This window comes from Erithacus rubecula, assembly GCF_903797595.1.
Source record: "Erithacus rubecula genome assembly, chromosome: 6".
In the NCBI taxonomy this organism is placed as follows: domain Eukaryota; kingdom Metazoa; phylum Chordata; class Aves; order Passeriformes; family Muscicapidae; genus Erithacus; species Erithacus rubecula.
The window spans coordinates 3,886,354-3,909,848 of record NC_136688.1 but is presented as its reverse complement, the minus strand read 5'-3'; the positions used below and the strand labels follow the sequence as shown (position 1 = coordinate 3,909,848).

General features: G+C 45.2%; 1 protein-coding gene across 3 annotated transcripts in view; it reads right to left on the bottom strand.

Annotated features, from left to right (window-relative positions):
• The window catches only part of TSPAN32 (tetraspanin 32), a 42,358-nt gene that overhangs the window by 10,634 nt on the left and 8,229 nt on the right, over positions 1 to 23,495 (bottom strand). For all 3 annotated transcript variants that reach the window (XM_079308464.1, XM_079308463.1, XM_079308465.1), the window contains exons 3-7: positions 22,815 to 22,929; positions 21,478 to 21,575; positions 15,131 to 15,205; positions 2,697 to 2,798; positions 1,132 to 1,224 (exon numbers count right to left, since the gene is read on the bottom strand). In XM_079308464.1, coding sequence (XP_079164590.1) covers positions 1,132 to 1,224; positions 2,697 to 2,798; positions 15,131 to 15,205; positions 21,478 to 21,575; positions 22,815 to 22,929 — 483 coding nt within the window. The remainder of the gene's footprint in view (positions 1 to 1,131; positions 1,225 to 2,696; positions 2,799 to 15,130; positions 15,206 to 21,477; positions 21,576 to 22,814; positions 22,930 to 23,495) is intronic.

Sequence of the window (23,495 nt, the reverse complement as noted above, 5' to 3'; positions counted from 1 at the left end):
CAAAGATTTGCTCTGAGAGTATGAAGTAATAGCTTCAGTGCACAACAGTTTAACACTGATGGCTTCTCCAGCAGCCTCACTGAGATACTTGATAGAGCCAGAACGAAGCATATTTGAAGAAGCTACTGCCGGGCATCATCACCCTGCTTTGTGAGCTGCTCATTGTAATACCTGTTTAATGCCCCAGGGAAAAATTAATTACATCAAATTCCACATTTGTTTTTACTGGAACACATTTTAAGTGTCAGAAATTAGAGTCATGTGAAAAAATCAAACAGGGTTTTTTGTGCTCTGGTACATGCCTATGATATCTCACACTCTCTGCATGCACAGATGAGCAGGAAGCTGGAGGGAAGTGAAAGGGCTGCAAACACAAGCATTTTGAAAGCTTTCTAGTGCTCTGAAGGAAACTGCATCTGTGGGTCTGAGACCTGCTGATCCACCAGTGCTCTTCCTCCTAATACACAGGATCATAGAGTGATTTGGGTTGGAAGGGACCTTAAAGAGCCCATCCAGTTCCAACCCCCCAGCCATGGGCAGGGTCACCTTTCTCTATACCAGGTTGCTCAGAGCTCCATTCTGCATGGCCTTAAACACTGCCAGGGATGGGGAATTCATAAATTCTCTGGGCAACCTGTGCCAGTACCTCACCACTCTCACAGTAAAGAATGTTTTTCCTAATATTTAATCTAAAACTACTGTCAGTTTCAAGACTTTACCCTTTGTCCTCTCATTACACTCTCTTGAAAAAGTCCCTCTCCATCTTTCTTGCAGCTTTCTCTTTTTCCAGAAGGACACAATTAGGTCACCATCTCTTTTCCTAGCTGAACAAAAGCAATCCTTCTAGCCATTCCTCACAGGAAAGATGCACCACCCCTCTGATCATATTAGTGGCCTCCTCTGGACTTGCTCCACTAGGCCAATGTCTTTCCTGTGCTGGATCCCAGAGCTTAACACACTACTCCCACTGTGTCCAGTGTTATTGAAACAACAAAACAAATCCCAACCCGTTTCAACCCCAGACCATGAAAAAAGCACAATTCCCATTAACACTTCAGCACCAGTGAGGTTTTGACAGCTAGAAAATAGAGGCACAACCCCACTATGGCATGGGAGAAACCTTTCCCTTACCTGTCCTTCATCGTGCACTTGGCCGGGTGGGCACGTCTTGTTCTCAACATTGGTTGTGTCCCCAAAAGGAGAGTGCTTCCCACAGCACAGGAACTGGAAGAGAGGGAGAAATTTGCCAGCTACCTGCCAGGGCTCTCCCCTTGCAGCAGGAGATGCTAGCAATAGGCCCCTGCCCAGCCCAGTCAGGGTGGCAAGGATCAAAGCACATAGGAATCAACAACAATGCATGCTAAATTCAGGAGAGGTGGACAGATCTGGCCTCAAAGTTGCTCATGCTCCTCCAGGACTGCTGCCTGAGACTGGGGCCAAGCCTACCCCTTCTAGTCATACTAATGCTCTCAGTGGCTGCTCTGGAAAGGCCAGGGATACACAGACTCATGTTTCCAGTGATTATTATGGGCCGAGAGGATCCCCAGCAACACCCAGCCTGGAATTGGTTTCCTATAGCTGTGGTGCACTGGAGAGTTTGGAGCTTTGGCAGAAAGAAAAAAAAAAAAAAAACAAAACAACAGGTGTAGAAAGATTGTTTCTGGGTCAATTCAAGTGGCAACTAAAATACGTAACAGGTGAATCCAGGCATTGTGCCTGCCTCTCCTTGTCAAATGGGACCCTGGGAGTGCTCCTCCACAACCCTGAGACCAGCACTTCCAAGCCTGGTCATGGCTCTGAGGGCCTTCATCATCACTGCAAACATTTGCCCTTTCTGTGTTTTGAGAAGCATGGATAGAAACAGCCTTGAAAAGTACTTGCTATGATGATTTAAGAAAACACAGGAGGATACAGGGAGTTGTATGGGAGGTGTCTGGAAACAGCTGAGCAGATCTGACCCATCCAGCCTTGCTGAGTGCCATGAACTCACTCCCCAAACAAGCCCTGCTGTGCAAAGGAATGGCATCTCTTTTACTCAGCAGGGACTCGGGAGTTTCTCACTGTGGGGGACATCCTCACTCATCTCCTGTGGCTTTGGGGGCAAGTGTCCTCCCTGTGGTCTGGGTAACCACCCTTGCCTACCTGCTGAGCTACAGAAAAATCCCTATGCCAACAGCACCCTGGGTAGTGGTTTTTGGGAACCTGATAGCAGTGTCCAGCTGTGTGAGAGGCCACATAACCTCCAGTACTCCTCAGACACAAACTTGAGGGTAAATAGGAATAACCACATGCAAATACTACTGCTGGACTATGTAGAATTCCTGCCCTCTCCTCTCTACTTGACCAGGTGCATATCCACACTCTTGTACCACAGATAGGGAGCAAGTCACAGTGGGTGCTGAGACAGAAAATACTATGGCAGCTGCAGGGTGGAAGCTTTGTAGATCTTGCACCACAGTGATGCTCAGAGAGGTGACCCTTTCTTCCTTCTGATAATCTGGTTGGTCAGACCTGAGAAAGGAGGAATACAAAGGGAGGAACAAGCTCCACAGCAGGCTGGAGGACTCAGTTCTAGAGGGGAAAATAGCATTGCAGCATTCACAAGACAGAGCACAGATGTCAGGCCCAGCCTCCCAAAACCCTTGGGAAGATACCCCAGGGTAAGGTTTTTCTCCTGCAGGTGAAAGACAACTTACTGCTTCATGGATGGCAGTCAGCTCGTGCCTCCTAAAGCTGGAGGTGTTCCTCCTCACCTCCTCGTACACAAAATCATACACATCCATCATGCTGTCTTCCACCTGCAATGGAAAACACGAACAAAACATGATCACAGTTGTCTCTGAGGGGAATTGTGCTCTTCCTGATTTCCACAGAAGCTCTTCCTGGTATAGCAATACAAGCAGTGCAGCTACTAAAACCACCCCTAGGCAGCAGCAGGAGCTGGTGCACTAAGGAGCCAGGGTCTCACCAGCTGATGGCTGGAGCTTTTGGCCAGTTTTGGATTTTGTGTCAGAGAAGAACTTGGGTGCCTGCGACCACTGTGCCTCTGAATCCCTCTGCCAGCCAGGGCTGATGCCATCTCCCCATCCTTAAGGTGGTACTGTGAGGACAGGCACACACAACCATGAGATGCTAAAATACAAAGGTGAGAGGATCTCAGAGAGTTGGTGTTATCTAAGTGGCAGAGCCATTTCTCTGAACAGAGTCAAAAAAATAACGGGAGTGATTCAGTGGTGAGTCAGACCCTAAATATTTACGAAATGTGTGAGAACTTGAAGCTTGACAGATCCCAGCCAACTCCTATTTGGGTGTCAGAGGAAAAAAAAAAATATGGCAGCTGCCTTTAGTGCCTGCAGTCAAAACCTTATTTCTTCCTTCCATTTTCCCTTGCTTCCTCGGCAGCTCTGGTCCGAGGGGGCCTGCAGTCAGTGCTTGTCTTTCAGGAGGGAAAATCGATGGGACAGACAGGCAGAGTGGGTGAGCACACAGGGAAGTCTCTGGGAACAGAGCCATCTCCCAGTGAGGCTTTGCAGCTCAGTCTGAGGGTTCACACTTGGAAATTACTCTAAGGAATAAAACCCCACCACTCTCTGCTCAGGGGTAAAACCACAATCATTCAATCTCTGACTGCAATAGTGCTCTGTCCTGCTCAGCTGTCCAAAACACAAGCAACAAACAGAGGGTGATAAACAGGGAGGGAGGCTACATTATTTGTAGCCAGATTGGCTCTGTGCTTCCAGGAATAGAGTTTGAAGGCACACATCAAAATATTTCCATGGCTATCAACATGGCATAAGAGTGTCCAGTGACAGACAGAGCTCAGGTATTATGGGCCAAGTAAAAAATACTCCATAGCAAAGTGTGTGACACTGAGCTGTCCCACACAAGTGAGGAAGGAGGATGCTCCTTTTGTCCCCCTGGTGTGTCAGAGTGCTTAAAGTGGGGTGGGTGCAACAGTGAGACCAGATTTCTAGATGACTTCTGCACCAACCTTCCACACAGCAAACCTTATAACCCAATAAAGAGGAAAAGATCCAAGTTTTCTAACTTCATGTGGGCTATGACATAGCTTTCCAGAAGCAGCAATTAAATAAATGGATTCGACAAAAAGAACGTTCATTTCCACTGAAGAATAATGAAAAAAAAAAATCTTCTGAGCTCCTCTTGTGGAGAAAGGAACAACAGAACAGCAGGTTTCTTAATGTAAGAGATTATTACCTTTTGAATATCCTCATTCCAGTCTAAGATGTAGGAGTAAAAACTGTTTTGTGCTGTGACAACATACATATGTGTTTTGGTAAGGGAAACAGTGCTGTATGTGCAATATTTGTCTTTTCATATTTACCATGAGGGTGAGGATGCTGAGCTTCCCTCAAAAAGGCCTAATATTGGATGACTTTAAAAAAAAAAAAACCAAAAAAAAACCCACGTTGAAGCAAGCGATAATGTTCAAGCAAGAGTTCAAGGGGTGAAAGCAATCCAAAAGTTTAACTGCTTTCTAAATGTCTCTTGAAATCTGGGCCAGGAAATACTGAGAGAGGTAGCTGTTTGAAGGATAAGAGCAGATAGGAAAGAACTGAAGGAATTGAACTGAAGATGCCCATAAAAAAAACAGTGGCTGAAAATTATTTCAGCTGTTGGAAACAGTAATTGAAGAAATCACAAGCAGTCATAATTCCACAGCCAGCTCAGCTACAGTGATGGAAATGCTAATGGCAATCTCCAGGTACAAAATGAGTACTAAAGACTCCAACTGCACCATTTCAGATCTTGCTTGTGAGCTGACTTCTCAGTTATCTGCTGATTTTTTAATTCTCATTTTGTCCAGCAGCCTCCAAGAGCTGAAAACACAAGTCATTAAATGGAAAATGTTTAATAGCAATAATTTCCCTTTAGAATGTGTGTCTGGGCAAGCCTAAGAGTACAATTTGCTGATTAGTCATTCTCAGCATTTCTATCTAGCAATTATATCTAGAATTTATATCCAGACATTATCTGAATAGGCTATTCAAATCCTAGTAAGGGAATATCAAACTCTAAATCCATTTTTCTAAAGAGTGAATCGCTTGTAGTTTTGCCTCATCATCCTTCTGATTTTTGCTAGGATCATTTGATTTTAGAGGGAAAAACTGCTGTTTTCATACAACATAGTGGTCTGTTTTCAAAGACTACTGCAGACAGCTTTCTCATTTAAATACTTCAGATGTAGGTAGATAGTAGAAAATCTCAGTAGTTATTATTGGCTGTTTCCTTCTGTGCAGAAGACTGTGCCACAGAGCATACAAGAGGTCTGGTTTAATAAGAGAAGACAAAGGAGAGTAAAACATCACACTTAGCTGCCTGGGATGGGGTTATGTTTATACCCAGAGCTGCAGCCAAGCTCTGAGGCATGGGTCTGCATGGCAGCATCTATCCAGCCCAAAATACCGTGCTTGCTCATGCATGCCTGATGATGCAAAAATTAAAACCTGAAAGCGTGAGACAGTCACCAGGTAGTTTCATTACTTATTTGTAACATTGCTACATCCAGCAGAAGTTCATCCCCATATTTTCTGTTGACCCAGCTCCTAACACAGTGAAGAGCTGGACTGCAGCACTGCTCTGTACTCAGTTGCCATCCTCAACAGATTCCCATCACACACTCCCCTCCTGTGCAACTTTGAGTCCATTGCCTCAACACAAGTTTCTTTTCCTGTATCTTACACTGGTTGTTGGGGGGAAAAAAAAGTAATCAGGGTGTCTTCTCTCATGTTTAAACAACAGTATGACTGCTGAGTTAGAGTGCTTACACTGATACTGATACTGTTAATAATGTGCTGTGTCCCATCACTTAAACTACTTAGCACCCAATGGGCAGATACAGCCAGAGAAGAGAAAGTCCATTTGTTTTTTGTAAGGTTTTTCACTCCTCCCACACATAAGCATCATAATAGTCAAGTGGATTTTCCTGTTCCTAGTGACAGGCTGTGATCCACTGCTGGAGGAGTTCTGCTGGACAAAGCTCTCCCTTGGAGGGAGATTGAACCTACAGTGCTCATCAGGAAGAAACAAGAACTGAAGATAAAGCATCAGCTAGGCTTTGGTTAAGAAAAATCTCCAGCTTGAGTGATATGGATGTAGCACCTTACAGTAATTCTTTTTCTGGAAGAAGCTGGGTGAAATGTTTCAGCTCTAAATCAGGTAAATAATTGCTGCCTCCCACTTCTGTCTGCATTCCTTAATAAAATATTCATTTAGGAATTATATTGATGGGTTGCTGGATACAACGAATGGAAAATCACCACTGAAATTGATGCAGCTGACTCCAACTGACTCAGTAAGTACCATTTTTCACCTTAAGTAAAAGAAAAAAGGAATTTTGAGATTGTTTATCATCCTCTAAATCCTTTATCCCCCAAGAAGCAGAATGTATGACTGCAGGAAGACATGTACTGTAAGCAGTTAGAATTCTTGCCCTTGGCCATTAAAACTAAAGCATGTTTCCACCTTACCTCAAAGAGGAAAACTGACATTTTTGACTTAAGTTATTTATCAAGACCATTTTTACATATAACTGGACTTGGAACAGAAAGATGAGACAAGGCCTGCCTGCAGTTCCTGATGCCTTTGCAAGTCAAAGGTGCCAATGAATCCCAATCCTGCTGCCAGTGAATGTCTGTGTCTAGGCAACCTGGAAGTGTTGTTAGGTGGGAACTAAAGTAGACTTGTAAAAGAACAATGGTCTGAGTCTTAATGAACCAGCTTTGAAACTGATGGGTAAAAATGGGTTGGGTAAAAATCTCTTGCCAAAGCTCAAGGAGAATATAGTGAAAGGAGATGTCAGTATTGCCTCAAAGACAAATCCATCTTCCTCCTTTCCAATAAACAGGAATACTCTTGACATGGCAGAGGAGGAAGACAAGCATGGGAAGCAGGAGGAGGATCCTCCTCTCCTGTGGGTCTTTGTGCCTTTGAGGAAATAAACTGAGCAGATGCAGTGCAGGCTCAGAAAAAACTGCAACCTCAGCACTTTGTGTTCTTTTAGCATCACCACAGAGGATTCACTCAGCAGCCTCACTCAGACATGTCCCTCTAGAAGTGGCTACTGCAGACTCCCACACTCAGCTATGAACCACAAGCCAGCCAGTTAAGAAGTGAAACTGGAATAAAGTAATGAGCTCAGTCAAAACCCTTTCTTGTTCCAGGAAGAAAAACACTTCTGCATTTTTGCTGTCTTTGTCTTCCTTTCCCTCCCCAGTGTGCAGAAGTGTGTACATTCACAGTGTGTCAGAAACTGGGGTGGGAGCAGATGCAACAGCCTGGGTTTGGGCAAAGCAATGATGCAACTGCAGTGCAACAGAGGAGAGAAGGCACTGTGGGGCCATTAGCCAGGCCACAGAGCAACTCCCACCACAGAGCAACTGTCCCATGGACAGAGCACATGGTAAGATGGGCTTTCCCCATCCATGCTCGACCAAGCCCCATCTAACACAGTCATTGCAGCCTGCTGATCGTTTTTGCTTCCTTCACTGCACATCAGTTTCTCTCCTTTAGAGCCTTCCTCTAGCCAGTCATTCCCAGAAATCCAGACAGTGCTGTCAAACAGAGCAGCCTTTGAGGTCTCCTGTGGAAAATGAGACAAGAAAAGAAGGTGTTGCTCCCCCTCTGACTGACAGTGGTCACTGGGGACCACTGATGCCAGAAGATCCAGATCAAGCTTTTAACCAAAAGGTTTTCACTTTATTTTTTTTTCCCAGGTCTGTATATAAATACAGAATTTGTATCTATCTGTACATACACACATGAAAAAACACCAAGCCAAACCATACGGAATTCCCTCTACTTTCTGCTATATACACAGAAGGAGACAGACCAAAAACTGCTGTGAAACAAAAAATTCAGAAAAAACAAAAACTCTCTCCAGCCTCAGCACTTCCATCCTGTTCTTTCACAAAACACATAAAACATGAGCAAGTGCTGAGCTGTTACACAGCTCACCTCCTCATTTCCTATCTCCACACCCCCAAAAGAACAGCAGATTCAAGCTGTGTGGGTGCTATACATCTCTCTTGGCTCATGGGCAGGGGGACTTTAGAGCCTCATGCTCAGCCAAGCCATATAACCCAGAGGCCACCTCTGTGCTGCTCAAATGCAGCATTGCTCTCTGTCTGTGACAGAGTTCCAGATGCTTTATAGGGAAGTGCAGAAAACCCAGGCAGGCAGTTAATCAATACCAACAAGGATTTTTTTCCTCTAAATCCTCCAGATCTGTGGCTGCACACCTGTGAATGTCACGAGTATATCAAGATCCTCCTGGATTTTTTTTATTAGCTTTTTATATTTGCTCTTTGTTTGTTATTAGTTTTTGGATTTTTTTTTTTTTTTAGTTTGTTTTAAAATCAAAATTTTGTTTCAAAATCTCAGTCCATTTTATAACAGAACTGGAAAGCCAACAGGCTGCCAAGGGCTCACACTGACCCTTTGTGTCCCTGTCTTTCAAAACACACAACCCAGCAATTTGTAAACACCCCCTCCCCAAAACTGTGGTCAAATTATCTCAGCCATCCCTACATTTTCACCTGTAGCACTTGAAAACAGTGCCAGACAAAACTGCTTCCCAACAGAAAGCACTGAACAACGCTGAAAACAGTTTTAGCTTATAAACCAGTGGTATCAGCAATGGAGCCAGACCCAGGACAGCCCTGTCACCTCTGAGCAGGTGGTGGCTGTCCTGCTATGGTGGGCATCCTACAGGTTGGATGTGCTGCAGCGATGGCAACCATCTGAGTGGCCTCAGGTGACACTGCTGGAGACAGAGCTCCAGCTCCAGCTCTGCCACGGAAAGCAGCAGAAACGGGGCCATGTGGGTTCAACGCCAGGGCAGCCATAAATTATAGAACCCGGGAGTGCAAATGCCTGTGTGGAGGCTCAGACAAAGGACAGCAGTGTCTTGCTGGGGGGAGTGGGCTGTTGCTGGGTGGTGAGAACATAAACACTGGGAAAGAGGCACAGTGTTTAAAAATGTTAAGGAAGAGGGAGGGGTTCCCCCCCCCCCTTTTTTTTTTTCCCATGGAGTTCAGAGACTGGGAAAAGCTTGGTGCTCTTAAAGTGATTGTGCCTCTTAGATTAGCAAAAGCAAGGAGCAAGGAGCTTGTCAGATAGTTCACAGCGTTTTCACAGTAACATCGGTGATTTTTGTAAATGCTCTTGGAAGACCCCTGTGAGGGGCTACAATCCTGATCCAGCCCCCCTGAATCAAAGCCCAAAAGGAATCTACCTGTATGCTTCAGATCTGGTTTCAGAAAACGCCTGAGCACACCTTCAGCTTGTGTTAAAGTCCCACTAAAGTCTCTAAGATTTCAGCCTGCATTTAAGACCCTGCAAGATTTTGCCCCAACACACACCAGAGGCAGTGATGGCAGACACAAACACATCCTGGGGAATCCACAGAGGAAGGACCTCTACAGTACCACTTAAGAAATTAACTGGGAAGTGATGGGCTGTTTCCTTACATACCTGCAGAAACAAGATGCATGTGCTGTTTTTATGCACAGTAGGAGATGATTTCCCTCCTGGAGACCTAGGCAATGCTGTCTCTGGATTTGCAAAGGTACTGCTTGGAAAGGAGACCCACAGACAGAAGACCAGCATTGATTCCATATGCACAGAAGGGAGGAGGGAAGCTGTTTTGCTCAAGAGCAAGACCCAGATGTGGCCACGTTTGTTATTTAACAGCTGTAACTGTTAATTCCAGCTGTGTACCCCAAGCTTTCTAACAAGTTAGAAAATCGCCATCTCAAGAGGTACCACCTTGCATGGACAACTCCATTTCCACCTTAAGCAACAAGAAGCAGAGCAAGGCTACAGGAGAAATAGGATGTAGACAAATGGCTTGTATTCATTCGCTGCCCATAAAAAGCTAAATCCTTGCACTTGTTCTTGAAGTACAAGCAGTGCAGCACAGAGGGGCTAATGCCTTTCCAGTCATGTGTAACCAAAAGCCACAGGTGAAACTCATTTTGAAATCACCCAGTAACCTGAGAAACCACTCAATAATTAAGAGATCAACATATCATTGCAGCTAGTGCAAATCCAAGCAAGTTCTTCATTCAGAGGACACAGCAAATCAGGCCTTTACAGAAATTTACACCAGTTTCAAATTCCTGAGTTGGGAAATTGTAATTTAATCCATTTTATGCTTTCACCTGTGAATGAATCTCTGTAATTAAAATGTCCATTCTGTTGCAATACTCCTTTTATGTTGCAGCAATTTTTGTGTCACTGACTCACCCTACCATCCTGGCTCATGGGGCCAAGGCCACAGGGTTACTGGAAGAACTGGCTCAGCTGCTGCAGAGAAAGGAAACAGCAGAAGGTGATGTGGAATAGAAACTCCTCTAGCCTCTTTCACAGCAGGGCCCAGAACATAACCCAAATCTCAGGTCCAGCAAGGTGAAGTGCCAGGTCCTGCACTTTGGCCAAGTGAGGTCAACAACCTCATGCAGCACTACAGGCTTAGATAACAGTGCCTGGAAAGGGGCCCAGTGGAAAAGGACCTGGGGGTGCTGGGTAAAGCTGACAATGAGCCAGCAGTGCCCAGGTGGCCAAGAAGGCCAAGGGCATCCTGGCTTGTATCAGCAATAGTGTAGCCAGCAGAGCTAGGGCAGGGGTTGTCCCTCTGTACTGGGTAATGCTGGGGCCACACCTTGATTCTTGCATCCAGTTCTTGGCCCCTCACTACAAGAAAGTGATTGAAGTACTAGAGCATGTCCAGAGAAGGGCAGTGGAGCTGGTGAAGAGTCTGGAGAGGAAATCCAGTGAGATAGAACTGGGGGTAGTTTAACCTGCAGAAAAGCAGACTCAGGGGAGACCTTATTGATCTCTGCAACTACCTGAAAGGAGCTTGTAGCATGGTGGAGGTTTGTCTCATCTCTTAGGAAACAACTGACAGCATGAGCCTCAAGCTATTCCAGGTTCAGGTTGGACATCAGGAAGATTTTCTGGAATGGGCTGCCCAGGGATGTGGTGGAGTCACTGTCCCTGGAAGTGTTCTGGAAACAAGTGGACATGCAACTAAGTGCTCTGATCTAGTTGACAGTCAAAGGTTGGACTTAATGACCTTAAAAGAGTTTTCCAACCTTAATGATTCTGTTTATGTGTTTGTTAGTAAGGGTACCAAATCTCTATGGTTGCTGCAAGTACAGTTCTGCTTTAGTCTCTGCAGACAGGTTTGTAAAGCAGCAGTCAATGGGTGAGGAGAGAAAAGAAGCTGGGGAGCAGGAGAAGGAAGAAACATGCCACATCTAGCACAGCTTCTGGAGAGGGCTGCATCTCCTACACCCCTCTCTGCATTCCACATCCCTGATCTTTTTGGCCATGCTGTGAACGACACAGGAACCTCACTTAAACAGGCAGCAGTTTGTGGGAAAGGAACTGCCATAAAAATAACTTTGGAAAACAAGACAGCTCTTCAGCTTCAGGAACCAGGACTTTCTAATGCGGCTGAAAACCAACCAAAAATCTCATTATTTCTGTGGTTACCACAGCAGTTCCAGCAAAGACCTTGTGTAGAGGTCATCCCACCCTCTCTGCCCTCCCATGCACGTCAGTGTCTCGTTTGCTTTGATTGCGCCACTGTCCTTCCTCAGACAGGTTTGCAACACTTCCCTACCAAGACCACATCTCTCACCAAGAGGAGGAACAATTTGGATGCAATCTTTTAGGCTAAAGTATGATAAATTTCAAGTTCATGACTGCTGCATGCCTGGCCTACATCACTTTAAGAAAACAGACTATGGTGACATCGAGTCCATCTGGAATGTGGATAACTCAAAATTAAAGCATTCAACATCTGTCTGAAAGAATTCATCCAGAAGCTACAGGAGGTCATGAAAGCAGAAAAGAATGGGAAATGAGAAGATTAATTTTGTTTACAATGCCCAGGTCTGAGAATATCAAATATTTACAAATAACTCTTCCTTTCTCCGTGCCCAGCTTCTCTGTAGGAATACTGTAAAAAAGGCCCTGAAAGAGCCACACAGGTAAAAATCTCATTTTCATCATGTTCAAACAACATTTCTACCTATTGTCTCTTGATAATAACCATGAAAACAGTTTTTTAACTGAGTATTGGGGTTTACTGTTTCAGATTATTTTCTGTAAGAGGGGTCTGCTTTATGAAAAAAAATGTAGATTATTTTTTAAATTTTATTTTTTTTTACCAACAGGAGTAAACCAGTGAAGCATCTGCCATGCATTAGTGCAGGGGAGACCTCCCATCCCCAGCTTGCAAAGAGAGGGAAGGACTGTTTTCAGTGCTGCCTGTGTTGGGCACCTTGCCAGCAGGGAGGGAGAGGACAGGAACTACTGCCACCAGTTCCCAGCTGGCATTTCCAAAATGAACAGCCTAATTTTCTGTCTGGCATTCCACTGGAAAGTCAATGCATTTTTCATGGGAAAAATTGAAATTTTTGTTCTAGCCATGAACATGGGGGCAGTACCCCTCAGTGCTCTTTAGACACATGTAATGGCCATATTCACCCCTATTTAGTTTCACATCCTCAGTTCCACTCCTTTCTTGATAGCTGTACATCCCATCATACTTACAAGACACCCACTCACTTGGCTGAGCTTAATTTCCCCTCTCCCAGACTACCACAATTAACTATTTTTGAGAGTACTGACATGCAGTAGGCAGCAGAGGAAACCTGCTTGAATTTGATCTTTTATTTTGAGAAAGACAAGCAAACAAAAACCTCCATAATGAGACTTAAGAAGTCATCTCCCTGCTTCATTCAAATTTCTATATCACTGTGATCCTGTCCTGAAGGGGTGGACACATCTGCATTTCTTTCTGACACCTGTATTTTTTTTTTCACATCTGCATTTCTCTCTAGTGAGACAGGTTACTTTTCAGTTAAAACTAAATTTCCATATGTTCTGTAAGTGACACTTCTAATTAAATTTTTCTCATTTATATTCCCTGCTTTTCATTGGATTTTGGGAAGCAGAGAAACACAACATGGCCTCTAATGGTATTTTTTTTCTGTTGTCAGAAACTGCTGGTGTTCTTTGCCCAGAAAGTCAACCTTTTACAGAAACCCCTAATTTTGCCTAGTGGAAGCTGTTTTGCTTTCAGAAACCCAACCAATTACCAAAGCTAACCACAAAAAAAAAAAAAAAAAAAAAAAAAAAAAAAAAAAAAAAAAAAAAAAAACCCAACAAAAAAAACCAAACACAAAACCCCATGAAAATAATTTGAAGTAAAAACAGATGTAGTGATTAAGAAATATACAAAGCAATACTCCTTTAAATATTTTCAGCAAAATAATTTTTGCATGAAATATCCCTGTATTACATAACCCAACATACAACCTTTTTCTTGCAGTCTTTTTATGGCCTACACCATGTACAACTTAATGTCTGCAGAAGAAGGAGGAAAGTGTGCTCCCTTCTGTGTTGTTAATGAAAACAAAATTATTTCCATATTAAACTGTTAGCGGGAATGTAATAAATGTTGATAGTTTCGCCTAAAACAATAAGAAAAACAATAAAGAGGTTGTGAAAAGACATTTTTTCGTGGATGTCTCAGCTCTGATTGAATCCACTTCAGCCAGTTAGGCATACAGATAAAGGATGCTGTTGGGCCTTCAATATTCACCTAACATTTCCAAAGCAATTGGACAAATTCACAGAGGAAAAGCCCAGGGAGAACATTAAAGGCAAAGGCACCAGCAGGTGCCACCAGCAGACACCTGGGCCATAAGTTGCTGACATCTGAAAAAGCATTGCTTTGTGCTCACTGGGTTTGTATGCTGCTATCTTGGCTAACAGCAGGTCAGCCAAAAGTCTCCTTGGCCAACATCTTTAGCCTGGTCCAGTGTAGCCACCTGCACCTTTCAAAGGATTTTCAACTACTGTGGGCACTGGCCAGCTCTGGGAAAACTTTCTAGAGAAGCAGGACCTTATCCCTTACCTTAACACCTAACATTGACTCTGCTTTCAGAAGAACTGGGTTTTAATTTATGCACAGGACAGGGCTCCATGTGCCTGCAAAAGCAACTGCCACAGTCCTAGTATGGACTGAGCCTCTTGAAAGTTGTGCTCCTCCATCACAGAAGGAAACCTCAAGGCCAGACTTCTGACACTTCAGACTGGTCTTTGATTACCCCCAATACCTGTAACCCTAAAAAGATGAGCTGGCAGCATCAATCCCTAATTCACTGGCATGATGTTTCACATTGCATCCTCATTGGTGCCCAGAACATTGCAGGAGATGGCACATGCCCAGGGCTGGGGAGGAGAAAAACAGAAGCAAGGATCAAGCCACTCCATGAAATACCTACCAAAGTCCCAAGCACTTCTCTGAATTATTTTGGTACTTGCCAAAAAAAAGTGTTCTACTTTCAAAAGAAAGATGTAATGATTTTTTAGACTCCCAGGTCTCTTAAATTTTATATTTTTTGAGTGCAGGGATGCAAAAACGGGAATAAAGACCAACTTACCTAGCACCTTGCATCTCCCACACAACCCATCTACCACAGCACCTGCAAGCTCTGGGTTAGCAATTCAAAACTCAACTTTTCCAAATTCAACCTCCTATAATCTTCTCTTTCTGGTCCAGCATGATAGTAACCTAAATCACCATTTTTCACTCTTGTGTTTTTCATGAACCACTGTTGCATGCTAATAAACACATCTCCTGGGTGCTTCTCCTAGCCACTGGCAGGAGAACAACCTGCCACTGCCTTCGAATACAAGCTCCTGATTGACGTCAGCAGGAATTAGAACCAGCTGGAAATGACTTTTCAAAAGTCAAGCATCTCATTTAAAACAAAACAAAGCAAACATCCCCTTAAAAAAAAAGAATCCCAAAGCTAAGGAGACTTGCATTTGTTTTGCCTTCAGCACAAAACATTTGCCCTGCATGAGCTTTTCCATGGGCTTCTCCCTTCAGATGATCCCACTGAAGAGGCAGCTGGTGAAGGTGACCCTGTTCTTCCAAAGGACAGATGCAACAGAGCATGGATCTGATAGACCTCAATATGGATGGCTTAATTAACACCAGATGTCCCTTTTATGGGAGAAATAGCTGCTACAAAAAAAATCTCTGACGAGATGCTGGTGGTATTTCCTAGCAGCCAATACTTACCTCCGTGCTGTGTGTGTATCTCCAGCAGGCAGCTGGGATCAATCCACAAAAGGCCAGAGCAAAACAGAAAAATCCCTGATGATAAAGAGGAAAAATACCAACAGTTACAGCCTGGGGAGAAAAATACCCATTTGCAAACACAATCAGCACATATTTAATATGCTTGTTTGAGCAAGTTTCATTAAAGTTTAAACATCACCTTCTTTTAATATCCCTCATAATGTCAGTTACTTAAAAGAAATTAGATGGACAATAATGTGGTTCTCCATCAGGAGCCCTCTCATTACACTGTGGCCAATTGACGAGTTTGACTAAAAAAACAGCAGCTTCCTGCAGAGCAGTTAATCTATTCTACTCAAATTCCTCTTGGACAAAGAAAAGGAGGTATAAAACATTATATTTACAGTATACTTTCCTTCTGTTGCAGGACTGTGTGCCAGAATAGCATTTCCTTACTCATGGGATACAATCCCTTCATTTAAAACTTGGCTATTGGCTTCAAAGAGGGGAAAACCCACATGAATGGTCCATAGAGAAGCAAATAACTGGGACAGAGATAGAAATCAACCTCTCTGGAAGAGGGGCTGGACTTACTCTGTGAGCAAGGTGACAACTGCATGGCCAAGCTGCCTTCCTTAGATCAGCACCATTCTAGTCAGACAACAGGATGACAGAAATATAATCAAGGCCAGAAACCGACCTTGAAGTGTCTAAACAATAACAGCAATGATGCAGGACATGGCTTGACTTTTTTCTTCTTTCCTAGGCTTGCAGAGCTGGAAGTACATGCTTTGTGTTTTAATTTGAACAAATCTGGACAAAAAAACCACACACCCTGATATAAAAAGCGCTCGCCTGCTGTGACAGCTGGACCAAATGATCTTGTTCACATTAAAAAAATAAAAAAAAAATAGAGAGAGGAAGGGAAAAGTGCCTGTAAAGTGTTTGAAGGCTAAATGGGCTCATCCAATATGAATCCACAGTTCAGTCTTGGAGTGACAAAAGATGATGAATAAGCATCAGCTGAAAATTAATGCCCTTGCAAGTTTTTCCATGAAACTCAATGTCTTTCAACACAACATTATGTGGGAAACTTACCCAGCTGACGGCACCTTATTTTTATTTCCAATTTTTTTCTCTGTTTTGATTGTATGATATAGTTGAAATAACTTGAAAAAGTTCTAATCTTTCATGAAATTTTACCAAATTCAAGCTTAAGTGAGGAAGAAGAACATTGATTCTACTAGTTCTGCTTCACAAAAGAAATTGCTTAAAGATACACTTTAAAAAAAAAAAAAAAAAAAAAGCTCCAAACTCATGCATAAACAGCAAGAAAGTAAAGTGTGCTACTTCAAATCCTGGAAATGAAAGTGAATGTGCCAGTAAAATCCTTTTGCTGGCTGCTGTCCATCTGCTCTGTTTCTCTGCTCTGCCTGGGGACTTTGCTCTTGGAACAAGACTGACACTGACATTCACCACTTTTTTTGGGGCCGCCCTGCTTCAGGCTCTGCATTAGTCACTGGGGAATACCCTGGTACAGCTCTTACGAAAAATCTTAAATTATGTATGTCCACTCTCTCCTTTCATTTATTTTTTTGGCAGCTGCCTGACCATATAGCTGATGAGATCACTCGTTGCCTTGCTAGGAGCTACAATGAGATTACCAAGACTCTAAAGAAGATGAGAGGAAAAGTCTGACCAAACACTGACATGACAAGGTGGCTACAAGTCATGAAGATATGGAAGAGCTCTCAGGGCAAGATATCCCAGACCTAAACCCAGCTGGAGTGCAGGGTTCAACCCTGCAGGTACAAAACAAACTGGAGGGAGGAGGTGAGGTTACACAGGCATATCAGGTTGCTCCTCAATAAGACCAAACCTTGAATTTTGCACTGTCTCCAACAACTTCCCCACCAAACAAACAGCATTTTCACCAAAATCAAGTTCAAAGACAAGAAAATTTTAAAAAAGGAAAATTAGTCAGGTGGAAAACCCAGCACTGATAGCAATGTGACCACTTTTCTGCATATCATTCCATTAAAGCTATAATTCAGGTGACCCACCATGAACCCAGAGAGTGTGAACAACAGGATGCCAGTGAAAACCCAGATTTCTTTCCCTGTGCTCTCCCTTCCTTCCTCACCAGCTCCAGCATTTAAAACATCTCTCTGGGGCCAAAACCCCCAGCAGATAAAAATCCTCCTTCTCATCTTCCTTTCCTCAGCTCACCCCACATCTCAGTCCTTCAGCATCAGCTCTCTATTTCTGTCTGGTTTCTCTGGGAATACCAAGATGCAGCCCCTTGGGAAGCTCTCCCTCCATCCAGCTGGTGCACAGCAATTACATGGCTCCGAGAAGATCCTATAAATGAATTATAGCCTGCTTTTTCCCTTCCCAGCCAAAAGGCTCTTGGAAGAGCAACTTTCTAATTACATTAGAAGACATTTGGAGGGGAAAAAAAAAAGAGGCAATGTGCAGTTTGCATACAAAATGTGGAAGGGCTGGGGCTGGTTCACCATCTCCCAGACCCTTGGAGCTCCTAGGAACCACCCACAGGCTGCTGCCTGCTCCCCTTAGTGAGAGACAGCCACATCAGTCCCGTGGAGGGCTGCCACCAGGCAGACATCAATTACTCTTCTATGAATGACCTTGCTTCCATCCTTGCTGCGAGGAACAATTTCTCTTTCACAGACTTGGCAGAATCTGCAGGAACAGCACCCTGTCTGTTGGCTGGTGCTTCTTTTAATTCACCTTTCTGATGCTTCCTCTTTGGTGAAGGGGGGCTGCTTTGGATGAGGGAGGGATCCTTTAGCTCATACTGTGCTCTGTAGCTGTGTTCTGCCAAACTCCCACACTTCCAGGGAAAGAACCGACCTCTGCCCTGCTCTGCTCCAGCTGCTTTTTGGTGCTGCTGTGGTCATTGCAAGGACCAGCTCTCTGCCAGACTGCAGAGCCCAGGGGTAGGGAAAAGGGGGGCAAACTTCACATGGCATCCATCAGGTTGTGTCCCTCCCTGCCTGACCCAGTTCATCTAAAATCACGCAATGTTTCTGCCCTTCTGCAGAGCAAACACGAGTCAGTGACATCAGCCTGAAAGAGGAACCTGTCCTCAGCACCAGCTCTGCCACTGGCACACAGATGCCTCACTCAGAAGTGTTGCACCATGAGGGAGAGCACGGGAGGCAGATTAAAATAGAAAGGAAGATGCTGAAGTGTGTTGCAGTGAGATTAAGGACCCTCTACACATTGGCCTACACCTGGGTATAACAAAACAAACAGCCTGTGCTGTTGCTGACCCTACTAGGTCATCAATCTTGATGAAAAACTGGGTTATATTGGGCATCCATTGAGGCTTTTTCCACTATTTTTTTTTAACATCTGCTCCATCTTGAGCACAGATTTTCCTCTATACTAGTCAGGTTTTAGACTGTAAAGTTCAAATGGGAGAATTTCAGCTGGGATATTATGGTTGGCATGCTGCTCCCTGCTTTTTCTTTTCTTTCCCTATCTCTGTCTGACCAGGTAACAATACATGATGCTTTAAACCTCACCGGTACCAGAGTCTTTCCTTTATGCAAACAGCACTAGGAAAACTGCTGTTTTTCTTCCTTTTCCTCCCTTCAATAGCAACACAGCCTCCAGGGGCTGTGAAAGCTGCAGGATATTTACATTCAGGATTGACTGCATGATGGGCCACAGATTACCAGAAAGCAGGGTTTGCCTGAGCTGGAGGGCAGTCAATAAGCCTGTTTAAGAGGAGCTTTAAGTGTAATATTCCTGGATTTGAGAACATAATTTTTATCCTTAAGTTCTCAATTACTTTCCTGGAACCAGCTTCCTCACAAGCAGCAGTGGATGCACAGTAGCATCTGTCTGGTCTCGTGATGCTGCTAATACAGCTAGAAGACAATCTCCTGAGACTTGTGTGCTTAAACCAATTTGACCTGTCCTGGTTACTAACCACTGTGCACCCATTACTGTTACTAGAACAGCACCAGTATGGCCTGCAAAGACCAGAGACTCCTCCTCTGTAGGCACACAAACCTCCAGATAGCCGGGCACCATGACGATATATAATCCAAAAATTCTCCTGTAAGCCCAGTCTGCATCCTTGTCAGCTTTTCCCCCGAGTGGCTGGTTTACCAAGTGGCATTGTGGTGGACCAGCCACATCGATGCAGACATCCCCCACGCATGGCTCGGTTTCCTGGACAGCCACCGATGTCAGGCAAATAGTCTGGTGTCTTCCCTCTTTGATTAAAGAGTGAATTAAATGGTCTCCTAAATAAGACACACTCTATGCAGGGAGGAAAAGTCCTTTAAAATCAATATCAGGGGAAGATGAAAGATTCTCTCTATTAGAGGAGGAAGAAGCTCCAAGCAGCAGGGCTGATCGCTCCTGTGAGCTACAGCACAGCAGGGATCAGCAGGACTGGACAACACATTGACCAGTTTTGGAGCCCCACAGGGCCAAACCCCCCTCCTACCTGCGACTGCACCTGGTTGCAGCCATCAGGGCTGGCTCTCCCTGCTCTCGCTTCTTCCTGGCAGATCAAAGATTAAATGTGTGCCTTGGGAGTGGGAACTGAGGGCAAAACAAACAGAGACCTGGTCCTCGGTGGAAGATACGGTTGGGAGGGGAGGGAGCAACTTATAAGAATAGGCAAAGCCCCCCTCTGTGTCATTTAGACGCCGATGAGCTCCTTGAACGACTTGGAGCCGAGAATTGCCTTGCTAGTGGGCAGCTCTCGAGTGTCTCCCAGGGTTCCCGTTAATTCCAGAGGGCTGGGGCTGCTGCCGTTCCGCGGCATCGCCCGGAGCGGGAGCGGGCGGGGAGCGGGAGCGGCCCCTCCAGCGGCGGAGCGCGGCGCTGGAGCGGCCCCGCGCGGCTGCCGGCGGCCTCTCGCCTCCTGCCCACGGCTCGGCACAGAGGCGGCGGAAACCCAGCGTAAAGGCAGCCGAGAGCCACCCCTTATCCCTGCCGAGAGCGGCGTGGGATGTCGCCACAGCTACGGGGAAGGCGCCTCGCACCTTTCCTCTGCTCCCCGCAAGGCAGCGATACCGTCACTTCCCTACAAACGTGCCATCAGGGGCCCAAAATGCAGACAGCCACATCCGTCCCAGAGAACCCAAACTGTGGAAGCTAAAGACAACAGGATGCACTAGAAGCCACAAAAACAAATAGCCAGTTTGAGGGTTCTGCCAGCCAGAGAGCAAGGCAACAATAAACATTATAGAGAAGTTTGCCTGTGTCTTTAGGCAGCCGTGACATTCTCCACTCATCTATATGTACCCATCTACTGGTTTAGATGTGGTAATTGCAGGCACACATTAAAGACACTTCAGCAAAAAAGAGAGTTACACATGTTCTGCTTAATTCATGGGAAGTCAGGCCCCTTTGGGCATCTCAAATAGAGAAAAGAAGATGGTGTATTAAGAAGGTGAAAACATTAATTTCCGTGGCTGCTTTGCACTGCATTTTCAGGTGTCAGCTTCTCATTTTTGCCATCAGTATGATTTCCCCCAATTACACAGAAAGTTAATGTATGACAGCAATGCAATTATTTTATATTAAGCAAGATTTCATGCTCAAAAACCTACCTGTTAACTCCTGCCCTTTACATGAGAAAACACACAGTGAGCAGCACTTTACCACTCAACCCTCCAGCTCCAAGGCTGGATGCTGCTCTGTGCAGGCTAAGCTACACAGGCAGGCTCTGTTTTGAAATGGAGCTTAGCTCACAGTGCAGTTTACTACTGCCAACATGGTCCAAGCCCAAACAAGCTGATGGAGAGGAAAAAGGGGGAATTTCAGCTCTTATGCTACTTCTTCACCCTCTTCTCATAGGCTCAAATGCAGGGTCCTGTCCAAATCCCCCATGCCTGCTGTCATGCTTTGTATGGATGTTTGCAGTGAGGTGGGAAAAACAGGGGCTAATTTTACTGCCACAGGTCAGGGGAAGCATGTGAGACTCAAAATCACACTGCTAAAGTTTCCCTACACAAACCATGTATTGATGAGGAGAAAAAAAATACCCTGAGAATTGTCATCACCACAGTTGCTTGGCAGATAAACACCTTCCCTCTGAAAGCTGCATACACAGGACCTTGGTGAAAGAAACTAGGCACAGAATGATGCAATCCTCATCCTGAAGATCTCTGCAAGGTCACGCTTTTTCAAAAATATCCCCTTGCCGCTCAAGGTGGAACAACAGGACCTCCTTCCCCAGGTGTGCATTCTCCCAGGCATAAGGCAATGCAGCCCCCAGTACCACACATAAAGGGGGCCAGCCCCAGGTGACCTAAAGCCCCTCCCAGTATCCAGTCCCTGCAGGTATGGATACGCACCATGGCAGTGAGGCACTGCGATTCCCGCACTGTGGCAGCCGAGCTCAGCAGGGCTGCCAGGATCAGGGTCATGCTCAGGCAGATCCCAAAGTAGAAAGCTGGAAGGAAGACAGATATGGGAGTTGTGGTCAGATGCAAGAGGCTTAGTCTGATGCTTCACCCAGAGAGGGGTCAAAATGTGCATTTTGGGGGCCTGGCCCCCAGTGATCAGATTGCTGAAGTGAAATTTTTCTGTGTTTTATTCAATACTCCCGTCTGCGTATGCTTTGCTGTGTATGTCTGCCAAGGCTGTAAGCCTCTGACTGGTTCTCACTTCTCCAGCAGAGTGAAGCAGCCTAGAACAGTGTTGGTCCACCCAACAGACCAGAAGCTGCCAATTACTTCAGCATTCTGATAAGAATCCCTGCAAATGGGGGGTGCTGGTGTGCAGCAGCTGTCCCACAGCCTCTATCAGTACTCTGGGCACTGCTAATCTGGTGCAACACTCACCCTCTGGTTTCCTCCTGACTCGGGCAGGATCACAGCCAGTACCCTGGGGCAGGGCTCAGGGACCACAGTGCTGCAAAGGGCTTTGCTAGCCTCACCACACAGAGGTAATGCTTGCAAACAAGGCAAGTGGAAGCATTGCAGGAAATGGGTGGCTGAGGTGGGTGAGCCTGCAAGGCTGCATCAGTGCCAATATATATGTAGGAACAGGGAAGGAATGTACCTTAGCCTTGGACTAACATAGTTTTTACACCTGCCTTGTTAAACTGAAATTGAGAACCAGGACTTCAAGAGGATATGAGTGTGTTAAAGCCCAGAGTGCAGCTCCAGAAAAAGAGCAGATCCAAGTGCAGCAATGGTGAGCAGGGTATTTTAATATCTGGGCTATCTTTGCTCTAGCCTTGTACCTGAGACTCAATTTATACTTCTCCCTTGTGAAAGTGAAAATACCACACATTTCCTCAGAAAAACTCAAGGTGCTGCCATGCATTTCTTCTCCCAAGCCTCAATTTTCTATGTTCTGCTTCAACTCCTGTAGCTCCTCTCCCTGTGCTTCTGATCTCCTGCCAGCCCCAGTGCACTTTTAGTGACTGAGGAGCTCCTCCTGAGCTCTTACCACAGCACAGGGGCCAGATAATAGAGGAACAGGTGCAAACACAGAAGCACCTGAGCACCCTGTGCACCCACAGCATCCTTTGGTTACAGGCACGCAGGTCTGAATGGGGAAAGAAAGTGCCTGTGGGACAGTGTTAGTCCTAATATGAGACCCCTGAATTTTCTTCTATTGCTTTAGCGAATTTTGCAACTCTGAGTATCACCAAAGGTCTCACTGGGATGTGACCACAACATACCTGTGTGGTGGATGACCCTGTAGGCGTTGCTGTGCAGGGAGATGTTGCTGATGAGGGTGAAATGGAGCCCATAGTGGGTGACTGTGCTCAGCGTGGCAATGGAGAGCCCCAGCAGCTGGAAAAGAAGGGTTTCAGAAAGGGATTTACAAAGCAGCAGCTCTTGCTGGGTGCACACAAAGGTTTGAGGATATTCCTAAGCTCCATGCAAATGCACACAGCCTCATAATCCAAAGACCACTAAATAAACACAGAAGGACAAACCTCAGACACTTAAAAATACTAAAGCTGTTTTTCTCTCTTACATATGAGTACATGTGATGCTGTGCAGCCCACAGTCTCTTGGCCAGTGCCTATGGATAAAATTCCCATCATGTGAAGAAAACTGAGAAGATTGATGCTCTTGCAGCACACCTGTGCAGTGCCACCCCACACTGCAGACTGTGTATGTGTGGCTGTGAGGGCTGCCAGCTTCAAGAGGGATTTTGAGCAGGGGTGAAGTTCTCTGCTTTTCTCTTTGCAATACCTGTCTCATTGCCTGCTGTTGGCTGCTTCTTATGATAAAGTGCAAAGATCTGAGTCCTGTACTACTCTAAGCTGTCTGAGGTGTTTTCTGTCTCTGCAAGGCATTGCTAGTCTGTCTGTTTCTGAGAGCACTGGCATGCCTAAGGCATGGGGTAACTA